The 19,234-nt window shown below is 35.0% G+C and overlaps 2 protein-coding genes across 22 annotated transcripts in view; one reads left to right on the plus strand and one right to left on the minus strand.

The window, feature by feature from the left end:
- Positions 1-8,832, minus strand: part of CNMaR (G-protein coupled receptor) — a 143,782-nt gene extending 134,950 nt beyond the window's left edge. Inside the window, exon 1 of one of the 2 annotated variants that reach the window (XM_073983069.1) lies at positions 6,726-8,832. In XM_073983069.1, coding sequence (XP_073839170.1) covers positions 6,726-7,448 — 723 coding nt within the window. In that variant the 5' untranslated portion in view covers positions 7,449-8,832. The remainder of the gene's footprint in view (positions 1-6,725) is intronic. The other variant, XM_073983070.1, reaches the window with a different exon arrangement.
- Positions 1-19,234, plus strand: part of fry (microtubule binding protein furry) — a 522,947-nt gene that overhangs the window by 382,102 nt on the left and 121,611 nt on the right. The gene's annotated exons all lie outside the window — the stretch shown is intronic.

Genomic DNA, 19,234 nt, shown 5'->3' on the forward strand with positions numbered 1-19,234 from the left:
TTGAGAACAAGGACAAAAAATTCTATTAGCATTGGCAAAATTAAATTGGTTAATAGTGATACTTGCGAAATAACGATTTGTAAAATATTAATTATAATTGAAATTTGTTCTAAAAGTACGGGAACGGAAAAACTACAAATATTGTAAAAATTCTAGCTTCAATGTCAACGTATATGCAAAGCAGATGCCCGCAATCTTGATGTTTGATCAGCCAAACTTGTCAAGTAGAAGATAATAGAAGCGAATGACATTTTTGTTTTCACTGTCGTAAGTTTGGGTATAACTTTTGCTATTTTTGGAAGTCTTTTCTAGCAGTACTAGAACAGACTAAATATTCTGCAGCATAGCTAGTGATTTTTTATATTTTACTTTATTTGGTGCTTTTATCATAAACAGTGAAGTTCTAAAATCCATATGTTTTTGTAAAATCGGCTAACTATGCAGATACATCTACCTTTATTATTGCTGCATGCCATTTGACGTTTTAAGCCATGGCTACAGGGTTGTGTTTTTCGGCGATTTTCATACCTGGCCTACCTATCATTTATTGTACCATGAAACTCAGTAAGCAGATGAAGCAGGAACAGTTCAGTTTGGATTAAAAGGAGAGCGGAGAAAAGACGCATGATTGCGATTGAATTCAATGGAGAATTTTCATAATTTGTGTTAATGTAATAAAGTTCTTAATATTTTTGTTTTACACAAATAATAAATGCATTTTATTTGTTCTGGGATATTTTGTAATGGCTTGCATACATTCCGCAGAATGTATCAAAACACGTGCTTTGGACTGCATCCTATTCTACCCCCAAAGGGTAAGTTAACATGCAGTGCCAGAGGGTCAGTTAAAATGCAGTGCCAAAGGGTCAGTTAAAATGTAGTGCCAAAGGGTCAGTTAAAATGTAGTGCCAGAGGGTCAGTTAAAATGCAGTGCCAAAGGGTCAGTTAAAATGCAGTGCAATGGAGTGCATCATTCAGTAGTCACGCTCTTGTAAAAATCATGAGTGAAAATGCATAATTTGATGCACTTCCAAATCACTTGTACATATGATTTAACTGCCTCTTTGGATGCAAACTTTTTGCTGGGAGCTTTCGCATTGAGGAAATTATTGGGCTGCTGAGGATATATCTTAATGCTTCTGAAATGGAAATAGAGGTCAAATAGCCCATTTAAATTGATATGCATTTTAAAATACGTAATTTTTTTGGATCCCGAACGTAAAAATCTGAAATGTGCAATCAAGTACGAGGAAATCCAATGACAATTGTAAAAATTAAGCCCGAAACATATGATTTTTAGAAAAATGTTCGCACAAAAGTTCCGCATTTGGATGTAGATTTTTATGAAGCTGTGCAGACCACATTCACAATAGCCGTATCAAATAACTCAAGATCGCAAGTACAACAATTCTATATATGATTTTTTGAAAAATCTGTTTGCGGAATGAAATTCGAAGAAATTTTCAGAAAACACTGCAAATCTGGCTTCAAAATGTCAGCATCATTTAATGGTAGAAGCAGATCAAATTTTGGAAAGAAATACATTAGTGAGATTATCCTTATTTAGTTGGCTTCTACTTTTACTTTGACAGGAAAATCGTCAGAAGTGTGGTTTAATCACAAATCGAGAGAAAACAAAAAAAAAAGCTTCAACCCATTTTTACACATTATTTAACATAAATGTAGCCACAGCTTCCACACAAATTAACTTTTAAGGCTAATATTTTTTGCCAAGTCTAAAAACATTTCATTTTATCCGAAAGCATTTAATTTGTATAATATACAACCACATTTCGCGAGTTATTTAAGGGTAAACCTTGGCTTATGTTAAATTTTCAAAAATATTGCCCATATACCCTCGGTAGCATAAATGTTGAGGGTTTTAAAATATACATATGAAATCGGATGGTATGTGGAGGTTCCGCCTAAGCGTTTGCCTGTCTTAACAATTTTGCTATTGTCGTATCCACGATAAAAATACATTTTGTTGATTTCAAACAAGCAACAATCCTAATGTAATTACTATATTTAGTTGCCAATTTATGTATGTATGTGTAAAGTTATGTTGGGTGTTGTGGTTTGGGCAGCCAGAGTGATAATGTATTTTTTATGTCCTTTATTTTTTCATATTACTATTTTGTTATATCGCAATACATATGTACGAGTATGTTATTTTATTGCGTCGTCATCACTTGTTTATTTTGGGACAATACAACTTTATAGCAAAAAAGAAAACAAATTTGTAAAGCGTAACTATTCGTTCACAGACCACATATAATTTCCCAAGCAAAGCATTTCATGAACTTGAATAGTTCGGATTTTATCACGTCATGGCGTTTCTTGCAATTTGAATGGTCTTTTTGTTGTTAAGAAAGTTATTTTTATTTGACAACACCCGTGAGAAATTTAAATGTGAAAAATGCAATGTTTATAATTTTCTTCAATTGAGATTCAAAAAAATATTTTTCCCCCTTAGAAATGAATGGCAATAAAGTATACGAAAGCCTTTTGAACTAGGATAAATGCAAATTAATAATTTTGATTCGCATAAAGATGACAATGTCCTTGTCTGTCTTGTTACTTCGCTCATCTTATTATTGAGCCAACCAAGGTATTATGGCACCTTCGTCTCATAGGAACGAAAAAAAAAACAAGTAAGCAGAGGTTAATAGCAAGCGCTTTTTTATGATTTGATGCTTGTTGCTAGGGTAATTTGAAATGTAATATAATGAAAACGATGCAAATGTAATATAATGAGAAAAACTGTTGAGGTAGGAGTATAGGCGGTGCCATACGATACAGGTAGTGTATTTATGAGCCGTAATAAGAACTAAAATTAAAACAAGTGGGGAAAGGCTATAGTCTGAACTGGGCCGCCTATGTGATATCCTTCATAAGCTTTTTACTGGTAAACATTTCTTTTAGGGAGATTCTAAAGTATTCACCCATTGTGGCTTTTATATCAAATGACTTAGGGCTAACTGGACTAAAATAATAATTTTATATTTGACTACACTGTCGACAATTGAAAGATTTGCAGGAGAGGAACAGAGGTATTTGTCATTAAAACCAATACTTCAAAATATAAAATTAAGATAGTTTAGCACATTGTGCAATCAATCTAATATTTTACCATCAATGCCAACACATTTTTTTTAAGTAGTCTCCAGCATGATTTATACGCTTTTTCAATCCCCAATTGTGGAATCCCTTTTCCACTCCGATTTAGACACCTCCAAAACGTGGTTTTTGAACGCTTTTACAGCATCTTCTGGCTACGAAAATCGTTGACAACGCCTTTTTTCGTGATATGCTGGAATTAAATAAAGTCTTGGATCCCCAGTCAGGGCTGTACGGCGGATGACTCATCAATTCCACGTTTTGTCCGGTCAAACAGTCGCTGGTTTGAAGCGATGTGAGATAGCTAGCATTGTCATGATGCGGAATGATTCGTCTTCTCTTCTTCGTTTTTCGAATTTCTCAGAAGACTTGTTGCAAACAAATTGAAGTTTACCACTCAGAATTAACCGTCCTACATTTTTGAAGCCGTATAGTCGCCACACGGTCTGTTCTGCCGAAGAAACAGGCCACCATTTTCTTCGAAGCCCTTCTTACATGAACAACATTCGTCGCTTTCGAAGACCAAAAAGGTCGATTCCTGTTTTGTTTCGGGCTCCCAAGCATATTTCCAAGATTCGTCGTCTATGACTATCTCACGGTATATAACGTGGCGATCTTGCATTATTCATTCATGCATAGCTTAATTTTTTCTGGCACAACGGCTGATTTTGGGCCACTATCACTACCTTCGTTTTTTGGCTAGTGTCGGGCACGATTGATAGGCCAAAAACTGTCGAAATGACAAAAAAAAAAAACAAGTAAAAAAGCATTAAGTTCGGCCGGGCCGAACTTTTCATACCCTACACCATAAAATATTCTGAACTAAAATGGAATAATTACTTTTCATTCCTGTCCCCAACTTTAAGTGGGTACGTTAAAATGTCAGATAATGTTTATGTACATTTATGCTTCATTCGGGAGGCCCTTTTTTATGGTGCCTATATCTAACTATGTATGTTGACAATTTTTGGTGGGCTAGAAATTGGGAGGTACTGTTATATAGGGGTTATAATAAAACATAGGCCTATGTTGACAGTTTTTGATGGGAGCCTTTAATGTCAAATAACTCCTAATTCGGTTAAAAATTTAGATAGAATCTTCAAAATATCGAAAATCGGTACATAACGTGGGAACTTCAAATGTCATTAACAGCTAGTTCGGAGGTATCTGGGCTATACGAAAATATGAACTTAAATGAACCGTTATATGGGGGCTATACCAAAACGTGGACCTATGTCCACAAGTTTTGTCATATAAGTTTATTGACATTTAAGAACTTTAAATGTCAAATTATAGCTACATCGGTCTGAAAATGTAGCTAAAAACGTCAAAACACCGCAAATCGGGGGTACCGTTATATGGGGGCTATACCGAGACGTGGACCTATGGCCACAACTTTTGTTATATAAGTTTATTGACATTTAAGAACCCTAAATGTCAAATTATAGCTACATCGGTCTGAAAATGTAGCTAAAAACGTCAAGATACCGCAAATCGGAGGGTACCGTTATATGGGGGCTATACCAAAACGTGGACCTATGTCCACAACTTTTGTTATATAAGTTTATTGACACTTAAGAACCCTAAATGTCAAATTATAGCTACATCGGTCTGAAAATGTAGCTAAAAACGTCAAAATACCGCAAATCGGAGGGTACCGTTATATGGGGGCTATACCAAATCGTGGACCTATGCCCACAACTTTTGTTATATAAGTTTATTGACACTTAAGAACCCTAAATGTCAAATTATAGCTATATCGGTCTGAAAATGTAGCTAAAAACATCAAAACACCGTAAATCGGGGGCACCGTTATATGGGGGCTATACCAAAACGGGGACCTATGTCCACAACTTTTGTTATATAAGTTTATTGATACTTAAGAACCCTAAATGTCAAGTTATAGCTAAATCCGTCTGAAAATGTAGCTAAAAACGTCAAAATACCGCAAAGCGGCGGGTACCGTTATATGGGGGCTATACCAAAACGTGGACCTATGTCCACAAGTTTTGTTATATATGTTTATTTACACTTAAGAACCCTAAATGTCAAATTATAGCCAAATCGGTCTGAAAATATAGCTTAAAACGTCAAAAAACCGTAAATCGGGGGGTACCGTTATATGGGGGCTATACCAAAACGTGGACCGATATATCCCATCTTCGAACTTGATCTTCCGACGGCTAAAAAATGGTATTCCCCAATTTTCAGCGAAATCGGTCAACAAATGCGACCTGTATGTTGCGAACGGACGGACGGACATGCATAAATCGACTCAGAAAGTGATTCTATGTATATCCCTAGAAGGAACTATGGGTCTATCTCGCTTCCTTTTGTATGTTACATACAAATGCACTAACACATAATACCCCTTACCACACAGTGGTGTAGGGTATAATTAAATGGCGCCAGTCAACACGCAGTTTTATTCGAGAAATCCATCATGTAGGAGAATATCGTCTGCCTCGTACGAAAAGGTCTTAAGTCCATTTTTAGACATTTTTAGGAGGAAGAAAGAACATTCCACCACAGAAAGCGGTTTTAAAGATTTTATTATGGTGGTAAAAGCAACATTCTTCGTTTTTTTTTTTTTTGTTTCGCTTCAATACCTATACTTCGTTTAATCAAATTCCATCGCGTTTGAGAGATAATATTGATGTCTTTGGACTTGCGACCTTTTCGATGCGGGTATAAAATGTTCCCCCAAAAATTTTTCGGTATAGGTCCACGCTTTTATATAGCCCCCATAGGACGGTACCTCCCGATTTTGCGGTACTTTCAAGGTTGTGGCCACAATTATCCACCGAAATGGCTGAAATTTAGTATTAAGTCTTAATTTGGGGAATAAAACTTTCCGTATGAAATTTGTCGGTATAGGACCACCCCTTCAGTAAATAGAGCGGTACCTTCCGATTTCCGGTATTTTGAAGATTGTGGTCTCAATATCCCACCAAAAAGTGTAAAATTTGGTTCTAGTATAGGTATAAAACATTCCACCAGAAAATTATCCGGGTAGGTCCAAGTTTTTAAGTAGCCCACATAGAAGGGTACCTCACCGATTTTCGGTATTTTTAAGATTGTGGTCTAAAGATCCAACCGAAATGGAATATGAAGTGATTGTCATCTTTTAAGATACTCTTCTCCTCCAATGAATAAGCCTTATCGTAGAGTTTCCGTTCATAAATGAATGGACACTAATTGTTCCCATTTACTTAAATACAATTCGTGGCGCAGGTTATAAAAAGATCGTTTTGGAAAGAAGAAATATGGTGAAATCTTGGAAAATATAGGCTTCGAGCGGAAATATAATATGAAAATCAAAAACGTGTATCGATATAGCCCATCTTGGAAATTGTCCTGCCTGCAAAAAAAAAAGAATTACAAAAGACAAACGGAAATTGTTGCGTAAGTGAAAAAAGAGGCCTATGTGACTTCCAAAGTTTTTGCTGGGTGAAACTCTTTTATTAAAAACTCATTTTGTCATATTACTTCTGTAATACAAGTACTAAATTTATCTGCGCATACATATGTTTATTCTGTGCTGCATCATGTACGTGCACACACATTTCAAAAAAAAAAATTATTTCATTTCTATCCATACTTACCTTATATTCGTTTTTAATATCGCATATTGTCATCTTCAAATTTGGCGAATAGACGGGCGTCGATGATATCCAAAATGGTGCACAGTGCAAACAGCCCAATAACGTCAGACCTAATAGAACCATTTTTGCCCGACGAACTGTACACATGGTTTGTCGTTTCAGCGGATACATAACCGCAATGAATCGTTCCACAGTAAATGCCACCACAAACCATACGGAACAGAAGCAGGCCAGATTACTGAAGAACGTAAAAAATTGACAAAAGTATTCTCGATTATAGATATGGACATCGACCAAGTTCAACCATTGGGCGAAGAGGCCAAATAGGAAACAAGTATCGCTAACGGCCAGGGCAGCTAAGTAAAAACTCGATGATAGCTTGCACAGTTTGGTTTTGAAGAAAACAACTACGGACAGTATGTTGCCAATTGAACCGGTGCCCACAATAATCGGCACGTAGTAAAATGATACAACATAGTAAATATATTCGATGGTGAGTAAGACTTCATTATCCTCACCCAGTAAGGAATGGTTGCTGGGGGGAGAGATTTGTTGATGGGTGCTATTGTTGTTGTTGATTTCTGTATTTGGAATATGTGCGGAATTTTTTTGATGTGATGCTGTCGTAGACATGATAGCCGTTTCGGTGGCATTATCAAGGATAACAGACAATTGACGGAAATTTATGACCGAAAATGTTGATGATTCGATGTTCGTCATCATGGCGGGTATAGCTGGCTGGTGCTTATAATTTTGGCTTGACAAAGCTGTCGGTTATTGGATGTTACTGCCAAGGATTGATTTTATGGAATTTTCACAAGTAGTTGCATAAATTTGGTTTTGGCTTTTTGACACCAACATGTCAGTGGTGTCATCCGTTGTTAATGTCGGTGATTGTGTAATATTTACTTTTTAGTTTTTATTATTATTACAAGTCAATGTGCGCTGCCATAAATTTTAATTTCATGAGTGACGTAGTTAACCCTTAAAGATTGACATTTAAGGGTTATGTTTAAACTATTTTTGATAGCATATTTTAAAACATTTTCGTGATGGTTATAGTGCCTTCAAGCTAATGTAAGCCTATGAAACCGTATGTTTGTTATTTTAGTATTTTTCTTGATTTTCTTATGATAGATACAATTTGCTTAATATATGTAGTATGAATGTGACTTTTAAGATTTTTTAGTTTACGTTTTACATTAAATATTTATTTTATTTTTAGTACATTTATATTTTCTCGTAGTCAAAGCGCTTGCATTTTTTATAAACCCATAATAATTTCAAATTGTAAAATACCATTTTATACGACTGAAAGAATGAAAAGTTGTTTGTTTTAGTTTTGAGTTTCGATATTTTTTGTAACTTTTACCATGGATTGTCTTTCATATTCATTGATAATTGTTTTCTCTCGGCATTAATAAATAAAGGCTGCCCACAGTTGAGTTATAATTTAATTGCAAAAGCTAGAGAGAAACAAGTAAAAAAGTATCTGTCGGCTTGGTCGACAGAGATATACTCTCAGCATGTGTGAGTAGAAGCTTTAATCTATGGACAGACCAAGATCCTTTTCCTGTGAACTTGCCTACAAAAATATGGATTTGAATTAAAACTCAAAGGTGTTGCGGAGGAGGTACCATTTTGGAAGTGGATTTTAGTATCATATCATTTCTTTTCGATACGTATCGTGACCCCAGTATTTTCAGTAGATCACCGTATAAATTAGACACGGTGTGCCTTAACCAAATTTAAATGGAAGGTGCTTACACCTGGAAAGTTTTTGCAGATTCTAAAACTACAATGCTCATAGATGAGAAATATCAAGAAACAAAAAAATCGCCGGAGGGATTTTCAAATAAATCGCGATTTAAGTTCACATTTTTAGGGGTTCTTTAGGTTTTCACGATTTTGCTTGGAAACCGCGAGTCCTATGTAAATGGGCCTAAAGAAAATGTTGTAGCTGTGAAAATTCGCCATAAGATTGTCCTTTATGATATTTTCGTAGGTTTTACCGTTTTTGAGATATAGAAGTTAAAATTGAGACAATGCACTGACTGTATCGCCTCCTTATAAAGCAATATCATGTTCAGTGCGCAATGTTCATAGATAAGAAAAATAAAGAAAACAGAAAAAATCGTCGGAGGGATTTTTAAATAAATCGCGATCAAAATTCACAATTTTAGGGTTTTTTTAGGTTTTCACGATTTTGCTTGGAAACCGCAAGTTGTATCGAAATGAGTCTAAAGAAAATGTTGTAGCTGTGAAAATTCTCTACATGACTGACATTTAGTTTTTTCGTAGGTTTTACCATTTTTGAGATATAGATGTTCAGTTCAAATTTTTATGTTTTTATCTTAAGTCTACAAGATTTTCCTTGGAAACCGCAAGTCATATCAAAATGGGACGAAAATTCTCTGCAAGACTGGATGATTTATTTTTTCCTAGGTTGTACCATTTTCAAGATATAAAAGTTTTATTTGGGAAATTGCAGTAATGACATTGTTTTATAAGGAGGCGATACAGTCAGTGCATTGTCTCAATTTGAACTTCTATAACTCAAAAACGGTGAAACCTACGAGAGTATCATAAAGGCCAATCTTGTGGACAACATTTTCTTTAGGCGCATTAACATAGGACTCGCGGTTTCCAAGCAAAATCGAGAAAACCTAAAGAACCCTTAAAAATGTGAACTTAAATCTCGTAGAGCTTTTAGACTACCACTTCAGGATGCATGGACTTCCGCTCGAAAAACATAATACAGGACCACATGGAGTGGCTTTGGTATAAATTTCCAACGAATCTTCAACAGATCTTAAACTGAACTTAAATAAAAATGTTGAATTTTTGTGTGGGAGGTACCCGAAGGAGCGGACCGATAAAGTCTATAGTGGATTCTTATCTAGGTTTAGTAGAAATTGTACGATGTGCAAAGTTTGAACCAAATCGATTGCTCCATTCGAGAGTTATCGTGCACATCTTTTTGCAGAACTTTTGTGGGGGAGGTACGCGAAAGAGTGGACCGCCAAGAACCATCTTCGAACTTAAACCACGTTTGAACAAAATATTACGAATGCCACATCTTTTTACATAACGTTTGTGGGGGAGGTACGCGAAGGAGTGGACCGATATGACCCATCTTCGAACTTAAACTAAGTTTGAACAAAATATTACGAATGTCAAATTTTGAGCCCGATCGGGGTTGCTGCGTTCGAGGGTTATCGTGAGTACCATCCAGCCAGACAGACGGGCGGACATGACTAAATCGATTCCAAATTGTCTGAATCGACTGTCGTCCAAATATACTTATTTCGATGAGGCACATTTTTGCTCATTTAGAAAGAAGAGTGTACATATCCTCTTTAGCCAAAAGGCTGAGGGTATAAAAAACAGTAAGGAAACGATGAAAGTCGGGTGGAGCCAAGTATATGACACCCTACATCACAGAGAATATGTATAAAACATGCATTATAAAGGCATGTCACAGAAACGAATTCCGATCGAAAGTGGAATTAATTCCGTATTTAGCTTCTTCAGAAAACGAAGCATTTTTCGGAATGCAATCACTTTTGGTTTTGCATCTTCTTTTGTCACTACAAAACACTTCACAAACACTTAAAAATATTGTTTTTTTTTTACAAATTTGTTAAATTTTTTTAATTATTTTATTTAAAAAATTCGCAAATTTCCATTATTTCTCAATTACCGAAACCAATTATTAACAAAGTATTGTCACATAATTTTTTTCGTAGAAGCCAATTTTTTCTACAAACAAAAACAAGTAAGCCAAGGCTATAGTCGTACGGGGCCGACCATGTAATACCCTACACCACTACCCATAAAATAAATAAACTTATTGTAAGAAAAAACTTTGCGGATTCTGGCACCGTATCACACTTCTTCTCTTCAATGAGTGAGTGTACCCCTATTCTTATTCGCTCAATTATATGGGACTCACAGCCTTTCTCCGAGTCCGAATGACGTGTCCTAAGACACCACTTGTAGAGTCGTTTTACATGGCTGAATTACTCAGAAAATGTCGCCAACTTTACTGAAGGGTATTTTGCCACAGTTGAAAATTTGATGTTGCATGGCTGGGGAATCGTTTTGAAAACCAGTAAGGAAAGGATCAAAGTCGGGCGGGGCCGCCTATATAATACCCTACACCACTGTGACTATGTCAAATATATATGGGAGCTAAATCCAAATCAGAATAGATTTTGATATTATTGTTTACATTTATTTGACATATATAGCGTGTTTCGTGCATAAAATACCTCAAATCTGTCGAAAATATATATGGGAGCTATATCCAAATCTGAACCGATTTCGATAAGATTTGCCACAGTTGTTTCTTGACTAACCACCGTCACACATTCCAAATTTCAGTGAAATCGGATAAATATAGCGTGTTTCGTGCATTAAATACCTCAAATCATCCTAAAATATATATGAGAGCTATGTATATCCAAATCTGAACCAAATCCCGGCAAATCCAAATTTAATTGAAATCGGATATATATAGCGTGTTTCGTGCACCAAATTCCTTAAATCGGGCGAAAATATATATGGGGGATATACCCAGCAAAAATTCGGATCCATTAGTCATTACGTAACCCATTACAAAGTAATGTAAACAAGCTTCTTTTCCCATTACAAGTAATCTGAAAAGTAATACTTCTTAAAAAAATTACAAGGCAAACCTACTTACTTTGCTCCTCACTAAGTAATGAGGACAGTGGCACAGTGAATGTGTGTCCGACTATAAATCCTAGGGTTGTGTGTTCAACGCTCACTGTCTGCACGCGAGTTTTTTAATTAAAAAATAACAGTTCGTGTTGCACATGTGCACTGCACATTTAAGTTATAAAGCAACCCTTAATGTTCGTGTGCGTGGCATATTATGTAGTGTCTTTGGCTAGAAATCAGAGGGTTTATGTGTTCAACTCGCACAGCGAGCGAAATAAAATAAAAGTAAGAAGTGTGATGAAATTAAAAAAATCTCTACGTCAACTGTTCTAAAAACAGACTTTTTTCAACTTACTTTTCAACTTCTAGTGGCCACAGAATAACTAGTTATTCTAGTGGTCATAAAATAACTAAAAAACTGAGTGCGACATGCCCTTGTAAAAATAATGGGGAAGAAAGGGGGTTTGCGGGTAGTTACGGCTGCCAAAAATCCCTTACAAAACCCATGCTTTTTTGCTGGGTATCCAAATCTGAACCGATTTTAACCAAAATAAATAGCGTTCGTCCTTTGGCCAAAAAAACTATCTTCCCCAATTTTCATGCGAATCGGACAATAAATGCGACCTGTACCTTGTTTACAAAAATACATGGACAGACAGACGGACATGCGAAAATCGACTCAGAAAGTGCTTCTATGTATATCCCTAAAAGGAACTATGAGTCTATCTCGTTTCCTTTTGCGTGTTATAAACTAATGCACAAAGACATAATACCCCTTACCACAAGGTGGTGTAGGGTATAAAAAGGTGGCAAAGCAATTGGACAATTAATACGCTAGAGCACCATGTAATTTGCAATAATGCAAAAACTGGGAATGGGAAACTGTGGTTCTTTACACAAAACCCATTATATATTAAGCAGTAGGCCTGTTATCTAGCAGACACGTTACTGCAATTTGCATCAGGGGAAAAAGTCAGTAGATCTTTTTCCATATGTGGGCTACTTTGCCGGTATATGCCCTTTCTTTTTTCTTTTTCATACAAAAGTAATGGTCCATTGCACCCGCTAAGTAATATCAGATCATCATCCAAAATTGTAGGCATCTCCTTCTATCTAAACTTTTACCTCGTGCAAAATTTCGTGATTATTGAGCTATAATTGCGACCTCTAGCGTGTTTATAATTACAGTACAACAAATAACTGGGTATATTAGGCTGTAACTCTGTAATGTTATCAAGTACGCCAACACTATTGGCATCAATAGAAAGGTCAAGCGTCCCTCTTCCAAGTATAGCTTACTTGCCCGGAATGTCTCATCCAGGAATAAAAATATAAGCTGTATATTAAAATTTTTCACAATTTTCACACAAATGTTGTGGTCCATTTAACCCTCTAAATATTAACTGATCACAATCTCATAGCGCAACTTTCCTCTTTGTAATATACTATAACCTTATTTAAAATTTCGAGGCGATTGGACTATTAATGCGACCTACAGAGCAGCTACAAAATTGGTTAAAAATTTTTTTTTGGTCCATTTCACCCGCTAAATATTTCACGATCATCACCAATAAAAAATAGGGATTTATTTTGGTCTGAACCCGACCTCTATGCAAAATTTCGTGACGATCGGTCCATAATTGCGGCCTGGAGTTTGATTACAATTTAAAATGGACAGATGGACGGACGAAATGACGGACACACATCTCGAAATCGCTTTATCTCGTCGAGATATGAATTTTGGTCACATGAATTTTTACCAAAACAAACTTATAATACCCGTTCCACATAGTGGTGTAGGGTATAATTATACGAATGATAAATTAAATTACTTTTGGAAATATTATTTCCTTTGCTTTTACTTCAAAACAAAAAACAAATTTGAAAAACACACTCGAGTTTTATAGTGTTTCTTACGCATTCATTTTCTTGTCGACATAGATAACCAGGCTGTTAATCCTATTCTACAGTACCTTCTTATCATATGTTTTTCTTTTGATTCCTCTAACGTTGCCACATTTATACTAAATAATAAGACTTTCGAAATTCGCAAATCGATCAAAATCTGAAGAATCTAAAACAAAAACGATCGAAATAAAATTACGAAATTGAAACCATTCAAATCCAATAATTCGAATTACAAATGGAATAATTCGAATTACAAATAAAATAATTCGAACTACAAATGGAATAATTCGAATTACAAATGGAATAATTTGAATTACAAATAGAATAATTCGAATTACAAATGGAATTCTCAAATCATAAGTGGAATAACTCGAAGTACAAATGGAATTCTCGAATTACACATGAAATGTTACGAACTACAAATAAAATGCTTCGAATTACATCTGAACAAGTAATAAAAGTACAAGTCGGCTTTGTCGACAGAGATATACCTTAAGCCCATGTAAATTGAAACGCCTTTTGGTCATATGAACTTGCCGACAAAAATGTGGATTAGGATTAAAGTTCAAAAGTGTTGCGGAGGAGGTACTTAAAGGAATGGACCGACATAGTCGATTATCTAAGTGGATCTTAGTTTGGGAGTCATATCTTTTCGATAGATATCGCGCCCACTAGTCATTTCAGTGGGTCATCGTATAACTTTTGGACCAGTATGCCAGGAAGCATGGACTTGTCCACGGAAAACATAATATCGCTGTAAACAGGACCATATCGAACAGCATCGGTATGCATTTCCAAAGGAATGTTGAACGTTTGTGGGAGAGGTATCCTAAGGAGAGGACCGATATGAGCCATTTTAGAAGTTTAACTAAATTTGGACAAAATGTTAGGAGATCCAAAGTTTGGGCCAAATTGGTTCAAGAGACATAGTGCATAGCATTTTAGTGATATTTTTTAAATGTTGGGGGAAGTACTGGATGCTGTGGACCGGTATTGTTCATCTTCGAACTGAAACTGAAGTTTGGACAAAATATGACAAAGGCCATATTTTGGACCAAATCTGTTGATCAGTTCGAGAGTGCTCTCCAGCTACTACATATAGTGCCATATTGGCTTTTACACCTTTCGGGCTGTTTTCTCAAGAAGTATGGACTTGCCCCTAAAAACTTTTACCGTCATAATTGTGGCAGCGAATGCAAGTTGCTTCAACAAAAATCAAAGCGATTCGGAAGCAGTTCTTAAATTTAATTTATCCGAAATTTTGTGTGATAGGTACCCGAAGGAGTGGACAAATAAAGTCCATTTTCGAACCTGATCTATGTATGGTAGATATATTTGGATGTGTAAAGTATGGTCCAAATCGGCCACTCCCTTCAAGAGTTATGGTGAGCACAAATTTTCTGAACATTTTCGAACTTTTGTGGGGGAGGTACCGGAAGGAGTGGACCGATATAGTCCATCTTCGATCTTAAACTAAGTTTGGACAAAATATTACGAAAGCCAAATTTTGAACCGAATCAGTTGATCCATTCGAGAGTACCCGTACTTTTATGTGGATCCGAAGCATGGATAATTGCAAAAGCAGATGAGCCAGAACTTGGTGTGTTTGAGAGAATTTTTTTTCGAAAAAGTTATGGTCCGATGAGCCTGATCAGTAAATTCCATTGGGACCCCAAATTGTTATTAGGGATAAATGTAATTTTAAGTTCTATAATATTGCTTTTATAATAATATTATTTTATATCTAATTTGAAAAATTAGTCATTATGCATGTCATATATTTCAACAACTTTCAAAACATAAGACATTTTTTTCCAATTTTTATGTATTCTTGATCAGGGTAAACAATGAGTCGATCTAGACATGACCATAGCGTCCGCAAAAATTGAGCTATAATGCTATATTTGTGCTCCCGAGGCTATATCGGTTCACGTTATTGTGTCGGTTCTAGAACAGAGCATATTGCTGGTTCTGGAACAGATTATATAATTCAGAATTAAAGAAAAAGTGTTCAAAAGTTCGATTTTCACAAAGAATCCCTCAAGAAACACTAGAACGATTTTGATGCAATTGTTGATGTAAGAAGACTTAAGATTTTACCTGTCGAACAAGGTATTGAAATGTCTCTATCCCTTCAAAGGTTATATAATATTGGCCAGGAAAATGATTTTGAACCACTGTGATGTGGATATCTTGCTCTCGGCAAGTACTTTTGTTCTGAATGTGAATGATGATATTTAAACATATCATTTTGAGTTACAGATTCTGTTATAATGTGATTTTTATTCGCATTGAATTAACTTATGTATTCCTTTTGTAGCAGTCGTCCTAGGTCGGAATTTCTACACGCAGAAAAAACGGCCTCTCTAACATATGTCCCAAACATATTTTGCAGCAAACAAATATATGTTTGCAACAGTCCCAAACATAACATAGGTACATACAAAATTCCAAAGAAATACATAACACACTTTAATAAAAGAAAAACTGATTGAAATAATTTGTAGTCACACTTTTAAAAAGGAAAAATATATAGAAACGTAGTCGAACGCTTCTCCTTAGTTGTGAAATAAAACAAATTTTACTCAAAGTTGACATCATCAGTGGGGAATCGGCATCTGGAATCTAATGATTATGTAATAAATAAATATGGATATACCATATTTCAAATATACATATGTATCTAATTTTCCAACATTAAATGCGATTTCTTCCTTGTCCAATAAAATAACTCCATTCAACTTTTCGATTCAATTAAAAAATGTATTGGGCATTTAATTTTCTAAAAACACAATTTCTTTAAGAAAACACAACACTGATTTATTCACTCACTTTACCGTCTTAACGCTACGCTGGCAACTAAAACACTGAAGAAAGAAAAAACAAAATAATTCATACCATTTCTTCTTATCCTCTTCGCCTGCTACGTTGGTTAACAACAACAAAACAAGAAACACACGAGTTTGACGCATACACGCCATCAAAGCACCAAAGCCCCCTTCTTCGCTTCTACGTCTTCTATTATACAATACACACAACTCTTTATTATAAGACAGCATAACATTATTATTACTCTCGTTGACAAACATCCTCTCTCCACCCATGATAAAGATGTTCTAACATAAAAAATATGTTTTACCCAAACATATCAAATTGAGATATGTTACAAAATGTTGCAAACATATATTTGTTTGGACCCAAACATATTATGTTTCGATCCAAACATATATTTGTTTGCAACCGGTCCCAAACATATATTTCTTTGAATCCAAACATATTTCTAACATAAATTTGTCTGCGTGTATGTACCGACTTACCGCTAAAATTGATGTGCCTACATTGAATGAACATAGGGTAGTCGAATGTGCAGTATGTTTATAACTACTCAAGTACCATGTTGGGAATATTGTCCTGACTATAACAATCTGTTTCTATGGTCAATTCGGTAAAAAGGATCACGCACCGAAATTGATTTATACAGGCCTTTTGTTATCTCGTTTTGTTCTTATACCAATTTTAATTTACAATTTTTGAATCAACATGTATAGGTTGAATATCCTTCTTTGATGCCTCTTTTTCCCAATCCTAATAGGAACAATTATCTGCGAGCATTGATGCGTATAATAATCATCATAAATTATATGCTGTAGTGTGTAATATTTAATGAATATAAAGTGGTTGACTGTGCTCTATATCTTGTGAACACATATTCCCTTCATGGGTACGCATGTACAAACCATATGTTTTCATACGCATATGTACGCTTGCAAATTATGTTGGCCTACAAAGTAAGCATAGTTATCAGTCAGATGATTTGATGGTAGCAGTCTATTTTAAAAATTTTATACGAAAAACATAAACAAATTTGTGAAAGCAAACAATATACGAGCTGTCATAATATTTTTTTTTTGTTAGGCAAGTATTTTGCACCTGTTTCTATTGATAACAACAAATTATGTATATATGGGGAATTCTGAGTTAGATGTGACACTTTTGCAAAATGTGATTTTTGAATTCCTTTATTTTTTGCTGTGTTGATGCTGCTCTTTAGCAAAAGATGTTGGTATATTTTTAGATTTTTTTAGACTAACCGATTTGGTCCAAAATTTGATTTTCATAATATTTTGTCCAAACTTAGTTTAAGTTCGAAGATGGGTTATATCGGTCCGGCACCTCCGCCACAATAGTTCGATTTGGTACATACTTTACACAATCTACCAGGTATAGATCAGGTTCGCATATTTGACAATTCCTTCGGGCACCTCCCACACAAAATTTCGGAAAAGTTCACTTTGAGACCTGCTCTCGAATCACTTTGATTTTTTATTTTTGCCTAATTAAGGCGAAGGTCATTTATAGTGATATTTAATAAATTCTCTTTCGAGTTGAGCTGTTAGACCTAAGCGATACATTGAAAAATTAGGAGTCTACCGAAGTCCCACGCATCCAACCATTACGCTAGGTTTCACGGGTGGTTAAGCCGATCTTCAGGCGTATTAGGATGTTTTTGTGGCAGACGAAGGCAAAGCTTGGTAACTAGTATATCAGCAAAAATGTCTAAAATCGTCTTTTCCATTTCAAAAAAATCAAAAAAAAATTTTGATGCTACATCTATGATTTTTGGTACATAGATTAAGAAAAAAATCGTCATTCCATATCTGTTTTCGTTACCAACTTTGATTGTTGCGCGCAAAAGATATGACCGTTTTAATTATGATAATTAGAAAAAATTCTAAAAAAATCGCGGCTTAATATAGTAAGCTGTTATATCCAATTGTCATTAACTGAATTCGCACCCTTTGAGAATATGCAAAAAATAATTCAAAAAGTTTCAATGGATTCGCGAAAAATTAAATTTGTTAAATAATTTCACGTATTTACAAACATATTTTTGAAACAATAGCGCTTATACTTACAAAAAAATATATAAAAAAAATTATAGCAGCATCCAGACATTGTGAGGAATAAAATGAAACCTAAGTCGTGAAGTTTGGAGCTATAGTATTCGTGTTATTTGCAAAAATACAATGAAAATGTGACGAAAAAAATAAAAATTATGTTATTCTAATTTTATTTGTTTATGGTTTTATAGGAAATGTTGAAGAAAAAATGATTGAGTTCTTCGTCATTTTCGTCCAAATTTCACGCAATAATGAAGATATTCCGTTGCAACAACTTTTTCACTTATAGTTTTCCTATTGGCGAATATTTTTAGAACATTATATTAAATCACAAGGAATTCCAATTGTGGCATAACATTGAAATAATGTTATATTGAATATTACAACATTTGAAACGCATAGAAACCGCGTAATAGTGGAAATCACAAGATGCGCATCCGATTTTCCAAAACAGCGAGTCAATCCCTCTTATTTGATATACACTTTGTGAAATTCCATTTGACGACCACGATGTAGCATCAGTTGCATGTTAGGGTGCAAAAAACAGTAAAATGCGCATAATTTCCACGAAGTACATTTGCATTTTATGCGCATCCGATTTCAATGATCACCATTAAAAAATACATCATCCTATGTCATTTCAATGCGATCCATCAAGAACCGTGGATGTAGCATCGCACTCAGTTTTTAGAAAAAATCTATTATATCTCCGGATTCGTGAACGTTTTTCAATATCTGTTTTCGCACGTTTTAAATATGCGTTTCGCTCTATTTATCTAAGTAGGAATAACACATCTAAATACGCGATATTTTAAAAAATATTTTTTGCATATTTTCGAAATTTGAGGGGTATCATATCCGCCGATCTAGTGGATGGATTTAGACGCGCAAAGGATTGGTAGATTCAGAACGTAAAAAAACTAAATTCACGCGGGTTTCCACTGCAATCGAAAGGCATTTGTAAGTTTTGAATCCAAAAAACTGTTTTTTTAAAAAAAAAACGCACAAAAATTT

The sequence above is a fragment of the Musca autumnalis genome, unplaced genomic scaffold (genome assembly GCF_047663935.1).
Source record: "Musca autumnalis isolate F117 unplaced genomic scaffold, ASM4766393v1 scaffold_4, whole genome shotgun sequence".
In the NCBI taxonomy this organism is placed as follows: domain Eukaryota; kingdom Metazoa; phylum Arthropoda; class Insecta; order Diptera; family Muscidae; genus Musca; species Musca autumnalis.